The 12253-nt window shown below is 62.2% G+C and overlaps 1 protein-coding gene across 2 annotated transcripts in view; it reads right to left on the bottom strand.

Moving 5' to 3' along the window:
• Nucleotides 1–4384: 4384 nt before the first annotated feature.
• The window catches only part of GATA5 (GATA binding protein 5), an 11360-nt gene continuing 3491 nt past the window's right edge, over nucleotides 4385–12253 (bottom strand). Inside the window, exons 3-6 of one of the 2 annotated variants that reach the window (XM_032257097.1) lie at nucleotides 6481–6606; nucleotides 5905–5992; nucleotides 5433–5557; nucleotides 4385–5103 (exon numbers count right to left, since the gene is read on the bottom strand). In XM_032257097.1, coding sequence (XP_032112988.1) covers nucleotides 4948–5103; nucleotides 5433–5557; nucleotides 5905–5992; nucleotides 6481–6606 — 495 coding nt within the window. In that variant the 3' untranslated portion in view covers nucleotides 4385–4947. Of the gene's footprint in view, nucleotides 5558–5904; nucleotides 5993–6480; nucleotides 6607–12253 lie in introns of both variants that reach the window. The other variant, XM_032257096.1, reaches the window with a different exon arrangement.

Genomic DNA, 12253 nt, shown 5'->3' with positions numbered 1-12253 from the left:
GAAGAGCCTCCATCAGGAAACCCGCCGCGTACACACCACGTCCCTTCCCACTGTGGCCCTCTGAGGAGGAGGCTGGACCCAGGGTGCCCAAGGGTCACTGCCGGCTGCTCCTGCCGCGGTGAGCCTCGGCTGGGGTGGACACCGGGTGCTGGCCAGCTTCCGAAGGCAGGTCTGGTGTCCCCAGAAGCACGAGCCCTGAGGCTGTGGATCCAGCCACCCTCACAGGAGAGCCGGTCCTGCCCCCGCTCTGTCCTGGTCCTCCCCACCTTCTCTCTTCTCTGCTCACTCAGCCACCCTGCCCTGCGCTCCCCAACCCACACCAGGCCCTGACTCAGCCCACGTCCAGCTGGCTGTCCTTGAAGGCAGTCCACACCCCTGGAGAAGGCAGCCGAGCCGCACATGGCCTGCGAGGCTGTGGCACCAGCACAGCAGAGTGGGGACGTCCCCTTCAGGCATGACAGCAGTGTTCCTGGTGGCGGAACGACCTGCTTGATGATGGCGACAGTGGGAACCGTCTTCTTCTAAGAACGTCCTCACCGGGAGGCATCTCTTGTTAACAATGTTCCTTTTTTTTGGGACAGAGTCTTGCTCGGTCACCCAGGCCTGAGCGCGGCGGTGCGGTCACCCCTCACTGCAGCCTGGAACTCTTGCACTCAAGTGACCATCCCACCCATCCCACCTCAGACTCCTGAGCAGCTGGGACCGCAGGCGGACGCTACCACACCCGGCTAATTTTTTTTTTTTTTTTTTTTTTTTTGTAGAGACGGGCTGTCACCGCAGCCCTGGCTGGTCTCGACCTCCTGGGCTGGAGCCTCCCATCTCCCTCCTGAATGAGCATGGTGCGTTTCCGAAGAGCGCCTGAGAGGCTTCACGAACACGTAGCCATGAGCTGTCTTTTGCAACTGCAAAGGCGAGGCGGACCCTCTGCCTGAGCCCACCCCTGGAAGCTCTGGCCCCACACAGTGGGGATGTGACAGGTCCTGGGACCCAGCCGCCCTGTCAGGTTCAAGGCTGTTCCGGCAGCTCTTGGGACCCCGTGTCGATGCTCGGCCAAGGGGCACCCACGGGCACCGAGAAGCACCCTGTCAGCTGGCCGCAGTGAGGTTCAGGAATGCTGGTGAGGCTCGGGGCCTGCTTTGAGGAGAGAGGACGACAGCCCCAGGACCCGGACGCTTTCAGCCTTGCTGCTCTGTCCTGAATGAAGCAATAAATGAAGGGCTTGAAGTGGGAGGCTCTATAAATGGCCCTGGGTCAGGACGCCCCGGCTTCGGCCCGACCTCTCTTCTTTTTCTGTGTCTCCTGTGCTTAGTTGCGGGACGTCACCAGGGTCTCCTCCCTCCCGCAGGATGGAGCACTGTGGGGCTTGGTGGACACTTTCTGCAGCCTGGAGGGGCCCCTGCAAGGTCCTCGGGGATTTCCAGGCGTGGCGTCTCCTCCCGCAGGCACCTGGCATCTGCTTCAGTTAGAAAGGTGATGGGGAGTGAGTGCACCCAGGTCCCTGCAGTGCAGGAAAGGGACCTTCCTTTTAGTGCTGTCACTTTCATAAGGGGCCGGGACACTTTGCTGCCAACCTTCAACTCATCTGGTTGTTTATGGCCCACCGGGCAGCGTGCAGGGTGGGCTGGCGGGAGGAAGGGCCGTGGGAGGGGTGCCCAGTGGCTATATTAAGGGCCTGGTCCTCATGGCTTCCCCCAAGAGGAGAAAGGCTTAATTTTAGCAGCAGCGACCACGCCCACTGGTGAAGCTGTCAGCCTCCGTCATCCTGGACGCATCCCTAAAAATGGAATAAAAACAGGGAAAGGGTTGCTTCTCTCTTGCCCATGAGCAACCTCCCCCCCGCCTTTTCCTCTGGCATCCTCCCTTCATGGATGGGGTATGTCCAGGGCCTAAGTCTCCCAGCCTGGTCACCACCTGGACTCCTTCCTCTCTACCCGTGGGGACCCTGCCTGTCCTGCATGCCCCCTGAAAACACCTCTGGGAAGCTGCTCCAGGTAGGGATTGTGCCCAGCGCTGCCTCCCTATCCTGGGGCCTCCCAGGGGACCCTGCCCATCCTGCACACCCCCAAAAAACACCTCCGGAAAGCCTCTCCAGGTAGGGGTTGGTGCCTGGGCCTCCCCAGAACCCGCCTGCTACACAATCCATGGATTACAGACATGGCCACAGATGTGGGGTACCCCCTCCCCAGCAAAGGTGGGGAAACTGAGGCTGGAACAGAAGCAACAGGGCAGCTCCACTGTACCCAGCACTGTGGTCTGGGGGCGCTGTGTGGTGCCCTCTGACGCTGGTACCCGGGTCACCTCACTAAGCGATGGTGTTTCTCATCTGGAAAGAGGAAAACCAATGCCTGCTTCCTGGGAGCGGGGAGTGCTAGGGCAGAGGCTGGCAGTGCCGCCCAGCAGCGGGCATGGGGAGGCGCCGATGTGGAAGTGATGACACGGTCGCCAACTGACTGCCTCCAACCCCAGCTCCTCGGCCCAGAAAGCTCTGTGGCTTCCTGCCATCTCCTGGGCCGAACTCAGGCCTCCTTCCCCTGGGTCTGTGGTCCCATCGCCCCCTCATCCAGGGTCTGGGGTGCTGAGAACGGGCTGGGCTGGCCTTACCTTCCATAAAGACATGGATTCACCCCCAAGCTCAGCCCTGCAGGTGCCAGAGACAGCGACTGTATGACCTGCGAAGGGACAGGGCTGCTGTCCCTTTCCCGCTGCGGCCTGGGCTGGAGAGGCCTGTGGAGGTCACTGTCACCTGTTTTCCCATTCGGGGACCCAGCGGCCCAGCCTGAGCACTGAGGCAGATGTGCAGGGGCCATGCAGGAGCCAGGATGGGGAGGTGACCCTCAATCTCCTGGGCCTGTGTCCTCACTCACGGGCTCCCGGGAAGGCAGCCTGAGGCCTCTGGGCTTGCAGACGGGACAGTAGCAAATGAACCCCAATGGCGCCTGGATGCCACATGGGACCCATATGGTGGGTGCCATGTCACCTACAGGTGCCACCTTGCCCCAGCCCGTTCCCCCACACCCCCTTCCCAGGCCAGATGAGCAGGGCAGGGACTTGAATTGGATTCAGATCCTAAAGCCATACTAGAGCAGGGTTTCTCAAAGTGTGGACCTCCAGGCACCCAGCAGGTTTGTGGGGTTCCTGATTAAAATGCCCATTCCCGGGCCCACCTCAGATCCTGCAGAGCTGAAATTCCCCAGCATGGCTCCCACTGCATGGGCTAGAACGTGGGCCTTGCCTGAATTATTTCTCGAGCCAGGTCCAGTGGTGGGGGCTGGCGGCTGGAGAAGTTACTAGAGCTACCACAGCCCCCACCCCAGCGCCTGATAGGATGGAGGAGGTTGGGAGCAGGTAGGGAAGGCTTCCAGGAGGAGGTGGGCTTGGCTGGAAGGAGACTCTGAGCAGGAACCCAGCCTTGGGGAATGGAGGTGTCCACCAGGCCAGCCCCTCTGCTGCACCACTGGGCCAGGCCCCAGGCCTGTTGAGGGCCACTGCCGAGCCTTGCACCCGCCTGCCCGCTGTCCCCTCCAGTAGCTGGGGACCTGGGGGCATCAGTGGTCCTGAGCACCAGGGGGCCTGGAGATGCCCTCGAGGGCACCTGGGGGAACGCAGGGGGCCGGGGATGTTTCTGAATGTAGAGGACAGCTGAAAATTGCCAGGAGGGTGGTGACCAGCTGGCGGGGTGGGGCAGTGAGACCCCACGGGTGATGGATGGGGGAGTGAGAGTGAGGTTCAAGGCTTTATTTCACATTTGCTATGGCTTCGTCTTTTTTAAAAAAGATGACATCACCCGGAAATGGGGCTGGAGGATGCTCTGCAGGCGCAGCTTCAGGGCGAGCGGCTGCACTCCCGAAGCGGACGCCGGACCCGAGTGTTTTCAAATATAAAAGTTTTAAATGGGGCAGTGCATGGGGGTCTAGGTGGCTCACAATGTTGAAAAGGTTTTTGAATCAAATTGGAAGACTTAAAGTCCAAGTTTCCGGCTTTGCTGGAAAAATCAGGCCTTGCTGGTGAAATGTGGCAACCGGGCGGAGGTGAGGACGCAGGGCCTTGCCTGAGTTCTCTTGAGCCAGGTCCAGTGCGGGGTAGGCGGTGGGAGAAGTTGTGCAGGGTGCTGTGCCGGCCGGCCAGCCAGCTCCTCCGCTCCCTATGGCCTCCTGGACATGAAGCCGCTGGCATTCACAGCTGCCTTGGACAGGGTGCCATGTCACCACCAGCCCCAGCAGTGCTCGGATGGGTCAGGGCAGGGCTCCCAGACACTTCACTCCGCCTGTAAGAACTGTCATGATACAGGCTCGGCCAGAACAGGGCCCTTTCCCATCCCCTCTGGAAACGCCATCCGAACAAGCGCACACGCCTGTGACAACCGCAGGGAGAACGGCTTCCCCGTGTGCGGCCTGCACGCCCAGCCTTGGCAGTGCTGCAGCGGCTGCGGGACGGCTCTCCGCACCCAGCTCCGTCTATCAGTGGGGACAGCAAAGGACAGCCGAGGCCCTGGGAGGCCCGTGCCCAGCTGCTCCCCTGGTTCCCCTCCCCGGCTCGGCCTCAGGCGCTTCGCTTGGCATCTTGGTTCTGCACTGGGAGCTTGGTTGCTTTTCCCCAACTGCTACAACTGTAAACAGATTGATGGTGTGTGCTGAGGACTGAATTCGAGCTGGAGGTGGTGCCCTGGGTTGGCCGCCGCCGCAGGGGGGCCGGTGTGGTCCGGAGCCTTGGCTGCACCTGGGGAGTCTTGCTGTGCGTGAGGTGGGGGGCTGGGCCCTTCCTCAGCAGCCTTCTTGCTCTGGGGCTGACTGCCTGCTGCACAGAAGGCCTCCCTCCCACCTCGAGGAGACTCCGGGACACCCAGTCTCTGGCCTGCTGGTCTCTGCTGTGCTGGACTGAAGGAGTCACGGAGTGAATCAGTGGGTGCTCTGTTCCAGACTGTTCCCCTGACGGAGGCTGCCTGGGGACCTAGGCCGAGGCCAGCGCACACCAGGCCTCCTGGCGCAGAGCCCCCCCAAGGCCAGCCTGGGGGCTCAGGGCTGTGGAGGGGAAGGCAAAGTCCTCAGGCTCGAACTTGAACTCCAAGTGGCCGGGGGCAAGGGAGTCATCCTCCTGGCCGGAGGCCTGCAGGGACAGGAGAGCGTGAGAATTGGGGGTGGTGAGGGGGCTGCTGCGACCTCTTAGGTCAGGAGCTCCCATGACCGCGGTTGCCCTTCGGGACCCCTCGATGCCCTGGAATGGCATTGGGACCTCTCCTGAGGCATCAGTGCTCCCCCCACATTGGGCACAGAGCCAGCTCTGGGGGAAGGGCCACCACGATGATGGCCCAAAGCCGACGGGGTGTCCAGCCCACCTGGCGGGAGTGGCTCTGAGGGGCTCGGATGGGATCTGACTGGGCTGAGGAAGCACAGGGGCCCCAGCTCTGGGCACCCCACCAATGCCCGCCCCCTCACCTGGGGGTCCGTGCTGGACCCAGGGCACATAGGGGATGCCAGGCAGGGCTCAGGTTTCAACTTGGCCGCTGAGCTGTCAGTGCTGGGGACAGCAGATGGGGAGGCCGAGGAGTTCGCTGTGGCTCCTGGGAGGGAAGAGGAGGTGTTTACAGAGGGGCCAGGTGTGCCCTCATTTCCCCTTCCTGCCAAGTGGCAAAGTCTCCTGTGGCCTGGGCCCAGAGAGGTTGGAGACTACTCTCCGTCACACCTCGGGCGTGGGTGGGACTGGGCAGGGCGTGGCTTCTTCAGCCCCACCTCTGTCCCTGCCGCTCACCTGCTGTCACCCCTGGCCCCCCACATCCCCCAGCAAAGTCACTACAGGGCAGATCTGGGGGCATTTGGACTTCTAGAGGACAGAGCTTGAACCAAACACACACAGGTCTCTCGTGGTGGGACTGGAGGCGGGAGGCCTGACCCCAGGGCTGCTGCACACCTGAGGAACCCCTGCGCTTGGTGGCCATCTTCGGCTTCCGCTTCCGGGTCTGGATGCTTTCCTTCTTCATGGCCAGAGGCCGCGGCACCTGGCGGGGGCGGCCAGGGTGGAGGCTGGTTCCATCCTGCTCATCCCTGGGCCCCTCACACAGCACCCCTCATTCCACCCCCCAGAGCCGGTCACTCCCTGGGCTGGCAGCGTCCTCGTAGCCCTGGTGGGTCGGTGGCCAGCTGGGCTGGGGAGGGGGAGCTTGTGGGGCTGGATTCCCATCCTCGCCTCCCACAGAGCTGTCATGGGCCAGAAGGCACTGGGGGTGCCCCGAGGGCAGGAGCCGTGCCCTGTCCGGCCCAGGCCGAATGGCTGTGCTGAGCCTCGGTCAGCGTGTCTGTGCCATGGTGTAACCGGAACAGCCTGGGCCACTGGGGTGATGCCACGTCGGCGGGGACGTGTGTGACACACTCAGCCCCAGGGACAGCGGCCCTCCTGCTGGCTCCTCCCCAGCCCCCAGGTCTGGGAGTGGGGAGGGCTCCTGCTGGGTGGCTGGAGAGGGCCCTGCCCTGCCCGGGCCGCACTCACCCCGTGCAGCTTCATGTAGAGGCCGCAGGCGTTGCACACGGGCTCCCCCTCCGAGCTCCGCCGCCACAGGGTGGTGTTGGTCGTGTGGCAGTTGGTGCAGCACAGGCCGGCGCGGCGGGATGAGGACTGGGGGCAAGGGAGACTGCAGTGAGCCCCGGGCTGGGTGCGCAGCTGGGGCAGGGGATGGAAACAAGGCTCAGGGTGGCCTTTCGGCCACGCAGGACCCGGTGAGAAGGCGTTTGGAGCATCAAGGTTGTGAGCTCTGCCTGGACACACCCTGGAGTCCTGGGAAAGGTCACTTTAGCTTCCTGGGCCTCAGTTTCCCCCCCAGTAAAATGGGGGTGATAACAGACCCAGCACAGGCTGATTGTGGCTGAGAGCCCCTCGGGGCCGGGCACCTAGGCACCTCGGTGGTTTTCCTGTGGTCTCTTTTAGCACCAACCCTGGGCCTGGACCCCCAGGTCACAGGACCTCCGGAGGCCAGGACGCAGCAAGAGTCAGGGCCTGTGGTCCCTTTGGGCGCCTGCCTCCCAGACTCGGGGCCGCACCGGACAGCAGCTGAGGGCTCCGGGTGCCACCTGCCTATGTGTCCCCTCTTCTGTGCACTGTGCCTGGTGTCAGAGCAAGACTAGACTCAACTGGAACCTTCCAGAGGCCTCAACATTGCTTCCCTGTTTCCCGTGGCTCCCAGTAGAGAGTGACACCCCCCCATTCTGGCAGGTCCAGGTCCAATCAGAGGTCCCGAACCTCCAGGGCCCCAGTCCGTGGGCTCGGCTGGGGGGAGGCTCCGAGCTGGCTGCCTGGGGGTCCCTGTTGAAGGTGAACCTGGGGCCTCCCTCCAGCTAGAGCCGCCCTCTCTCCCGCTGGCCTCACAGGTCGGTGCTTGGAGGGAGGTGGTGTTAGGGAGCTCCGGCCCAGGGCTCCAGAGGCCCCTCAGACACAAAGCCCTTTCCCAAATCTCAGAGCGCAGCTCTGCTGGTGGCACCACCTTTTCCAGCCACCTGTCACCAGCCCTGGTCCTCCGGGGGCTGCTGTTTCTACCCAGCCCCTGCCCTGAGCCCATCGGTTCCTTCTCTCAGGTTGCACAGCCCCGCCTGGTCCAGGTCCCACCCCTCTTGCCAGGACCACAGTGGGGGCTCTGCAGGAGCTCTGTCCCCCCTCCTTGGTGGCAGCTAGGGCCAGACTGTCATTGTGCTGAGGCACAGGACGCAGCACGTGAGGACGAGGCCCCCACAGTCAAAGCCATGCCCCAGATTCTCTAGCCAGGACAGGGCCAGAGAGCAGTCACAAGTGAGCCAGACACACTGGGGGAAAGAATCCGTCCCGGACGAGGGCTGAGCAGACACAGCCAGCCTCGGTTTCCCCATCTGTTATTGCTGTGAGTACACACAGCCAGCCTGTTTCCTCATATACTACTGCCATGGGTAGACACAGCCTCAGTTTCCCCATCTGTTACAGCCCTCTATGAGCAGACACAGCCAGCCTCAGTTTCCCCATAAGCTACTGCCATGAGCAGACACAGCCAGCCTCAGTTTCCCCATCTGTTACAGCCCTCTATGAGCAGATACAGCCAGCCTCAGATTCCCTGTCTGTTATAGCCAGCCTCAGTTTCCCCATCTGTTACTGCCCTCTATGACCAGATAAGTGCCAGCCTTGCTGACCATCTCCTGCCCACCCTTCCCCCAGGCTCAGCCAAGGGCACAGGCTGCCCTGTTGAAGGCCTGAGTGGGAGGGTGGAGGCCTGCCTGCGGCCCTGAGCACCAGCCAGCCCCCAAACTCAAGGCCTCCTCGACCCCCAGCCGAGGCTGCAGGCAGTAGCCGAAGGCTCTGGGAATGCTGCCCCCACTTCATCTGAGGCCAGGCCTCCTGTCTCCAGGCAGGACCCTGCCCTGAGCTCCATGACAAAGGGGCAGAAAGGAAAGGAAGGGGCTAGGCCAGTGAGGCTGGGGGAGGCTGGAGAGGTGCCTCGGCCTGCAGCTCCTGGCTTGGCTGGGGAGACTTAGGAGGACAATGTCCCCTACCTTGGGCCATAGCATCCAGCCACTCAGGGTCTCCAGTGGTCTCCCGGGGGGGACATTGGGGGTGAGACTTGTGCTCACGCTGGAGGGCCCAGCCCAGGCCCTGGCAGAGCTGGAAGGGAGATGGTGCCCAGCCCATTGCATGGAGGCACCCTTCCTGCAGGAGCAGCTGGGGTCACCTGGGGCCCCCAGCTGGTGTCTCTCCCTGGGATGCACACCCTGGCGGGTCTCGAAGCAGCTGCCATTACTAGACAGGATTTGAGTCCGGTCCAGCCCCTCCCTCTCTTCTATGCCTGTCGGTGCCCGGAGCTGTGGCTGCTCCGTTGGTGGCCTCAGGCCACTGTCCAGCATGAGGCTTGGCGTCCTCCCCGCCTCTCGGACACCCACCCATCTGTTGATCTGCCTGAAGTGGAAAGAAGTCTCCCCAGGGCTGCCAGACGTATGGACCCAAGATGCGCAGGTAAAAGTGAGTCTCTGCTCGGTGACGGCTCCTTTGTCTCTCGTGGTATTTGTGACATGAGCGCTGAAGTGTGTGAGTTTATCTGAAACCACACGGAACCTCTAGTGCTCTGTAGTTTACTTGCTGACCCCCTCTTCGTGGCCCACAGCAGTCCCCGCCTTCAGACTGAGGGGCATCCGTAGCCCAAGGCCCATCCTCTTCCCTGAAGCAGCGGGACCCTCAGGTCTGGGACCAGCCGTCGCCCCTTAGCATACACAGATGGGGGTGTACACACATGTGCACCCTCCACACGCCCCCACAGCTGCCAGCACGCCCCTGATGAAGCCGCTTCTGAGACACGGGGTACGGAGAGAAACGAGGTGTGTGCAGGCAGGTGTGTGGGCTGGACCCCCGCAGCGGGCATGCCCATCGCCCCGCACCCTGTGAGTGGCACAGAAATGCCTGGAACCCACCTTGAGTCTCTTCACAGTGCGCTGTTTCATTTCTATCAAATTAAGAAAATGGGAAAAACAGGGACCTCACAACACTTTTCAAAGTGCGTCCTCACCTACTTTTTCCTGAATCTTCACCAGGCTGAGGTCGTACGGGTAGGAGACTGAGGCTCAGAGGAGCTGAGGGACCAGAGGAAACCGAGGAGGCCCAGGGTGGACGGAACTGCCCCTCGGCCAGACACTTCGGGGACAGGCTCCTAGCAGCTCGCTCGAGCTGTGCCACGGGACCAAAACCACGCCTCCGTCTGTCCTTCCTCATTGCGGGACACGCGCTCAGCACCCCGCCCTCAGGCCTCTCCCCCACCCCAGGCCTCTCCCATCCCTGACCACAGGCCTCTCCCCCCAACACCTCTCCCCCACCCCAGGCCTCTCCCCTCTCCAGCCTCCCCACCCAGGCCTCTCCCTGGCTGCATTTCGTTTTTCTTTTTTGTCGGGTCTTTTCAAAAGAAGTCAAACTTCAAAGCCGCTCGCCCACAGCAGAGCCGCTCTAAGCAGCTGTAAGCAGCAGGCTCTGAGTGCATCTGAGACACCCAAATAAATCAGGCAGGGCAGGGCAGGGCCCGGGGTGCTGGCGGAAATTCAAGGAGCACAGGAAAGGGAAGGAGCTCCAAGCCTGGCTGGGAGGGGGGAAGCCGGGAAGCACTTTGGCGTGAAGGTGGCAGGTCACAGCGCCCGCAGTGCAGCAGCCTCCTCTGAGATGGAAGGCTGGGCCGTGGACAGCCAGAGGCCGCCGCACTGCGGTCTGACCCTTGGGTACCAGCGAGTGGCTGGAATGTCTCCGAATCCAAACAGGTCCCGGACTGGAGGGGAGATGTGGTAAACACATGACGCTCTCCCATGTCCCCTGCTGGCTGAGGGCAAACTGACTTGGGGTTGTGGTTCTGTGAGGGGCTCGAAGGAGGAAGCCCTGGGGCCGGGGTGTGTCAGGTGCCTGACTCCAGGTAAGGGCCAGGTTTGCCCAGAAGCAAGGGAAAGACACTCGGCCCCGTGTGACACTGGCTACTTCCTGGAGCTGGTGTCAGAAGTGGCCCTGGGCCCTGGCCCTGGGCTGTCCCCACTGACCTTGGCTGCCAGACCCTAGTCTTCAGCCTGGGCTCCAGTGTTCTTGGGGGTGGGCTTCTTGGATCCCAGGTGCTCCCAGCAGTGTTCATTCACAGAGCCAGACCACGGGGAGAGGGCACGGTGGTACCGGACGGTCCCCACCCTCCGAGACCTCTGGTCTTGGCAAGATGGACAGTAAAGAGGATCCTCCCCCACGAGGCATCTTAAAGCCCACCCCGTATCCCCCAGACCAGGGAAGGGAGGCCTTACCACGCCAAAGGCCCCCATCGGTCAGGCTTCAGAGCCAAGGCCCAAACACACACCAGCCGCCTAAGACAAGCTTTACAGCAAGGCGTGGGGCGGCCCTAAGCTCCTCTCCGCACCCGGAAGATGAGGAGACAAAGGCTCAGGGAGCCGCAGAACTGGGATCCGGCTGGACACAGGCATTGCCTGCCTGGAGACCCAGGGCAGGGCAGGGCAGGGCAGGGCAGGGCAGGGCAGGGCAGGGCAGGCAGCACGACGCCTCCCTCCCAGCACCTACTCCTGACACCAGTGCGTCCCGGTACCCGGTTCAGGGCCTGGCAGTGGGAGAGAGGACACAGCCAGAGGAGGGGGCAGCCTTTTACATGGGCGAGGGCGGGGAAGGGAGACCTGGGCTGTGGTCTCACAGAGGCCGGGCTGAGCTCCCTACCACTTCTCTTTTTTAAAAAAATTAATTTCATTTAGCTTAAAACGTAATGAAATTGAAGAGAAGTTAATTTCTTTCTTTCTTTTTTTTTCTTGGATGGAGTCTGGCTCCATTGCCCAGGCTGAGGTGCAGCGGTGCGACCTTGGCTCACGACAGCCTCAGCCTCTCAGGTCAAGTGATCCTCCTGCCTCTGCCTCCCAAAGTGCTGGGATTACAGGCGTGAGCTACTGCACAGGACCAATTTATTTACCTTTAGAGACAGGGTCTCCGTCCATTGCCCAGGCTGGAGTGCAGTGGCGCGATCACAGCTCACCCCACCCTTGAACCCTGGGACTCAGGTGATCCTCCGGCCTCAGCCTCCTGAGTGGCTGGGACTCCAGCTGTGTGCCTCCATGTCTGGCTAATCTATTTTAAAAAAATTTTCAGTAGAGATGGATTCTTGCTATGTTGCCCAGGCTGGCCTTAAGTCCTGAGCTTAAGCAATCCTCCTGCCTCAGCCTTCCAGAGTTCTGGGACTACAGGTATAAGGCACTGTGCCTGGCCCCAAACCCTCTCAACCTCGATTCCCCCCCAGTGAAGGCCACATGGACGCCAGGCTGGATGAGCACACCTGGGAACACAGGCATGGTCGCAGGGCAAACAGGCCCAGGGGAGATGGACTCCTAGGAGCCTTCCCTCTGCGAGGCGGGCATGAGAGGAGGCTGGGCCTGCAGAGCCCCAGGCCTGAGGCCAGCTCCAAGGAAGAGAAGTGACGGCTGGCCTCAGCCTGCAGTCCTCCTTCCCACCTGCCCCGCTGGGACCTTCCACGCTCAGGTCCTGGTTCCCCATAGCCCAAGGCCCCAGGTTTTCCCCCTAAGCCTGTAGCCGGGGGCTGTACAGAGCTGCCTGGTGCAGGACGTGAATCCAGAGACATCTAGAACTGCAGCCCCACAGGACAATGCCTGGAGGGCTGACCTCTAGCCAGGGTGACTGCCAGAATCAGCTGATGTACCCCACATGAGTCCACACCACCCTCGGAGGAGGCCTTGACCCCACACAGGGTCCACACCACCCTCGGAGGAGGGCTTCACCCCAC

This window comes from Sapajus apella, unplaced genomic scaffold (assembly GCF_009761245.1).
Source record: "Sapajus apella isolate SASKATOON/1434 unplaced genomic scaffold, GSC_monkey_1.0 scaffold96, whole genome shotgun sequence".
Lineage (NCBI taxonomy): Eukaryota > Metazoa > Chordata > Mammalia > Primates > Cebidae > Sapajus > Sapajus apella.
This window is presented reverse-complemented; position numbering and strand designations above follow the sequence as displayed.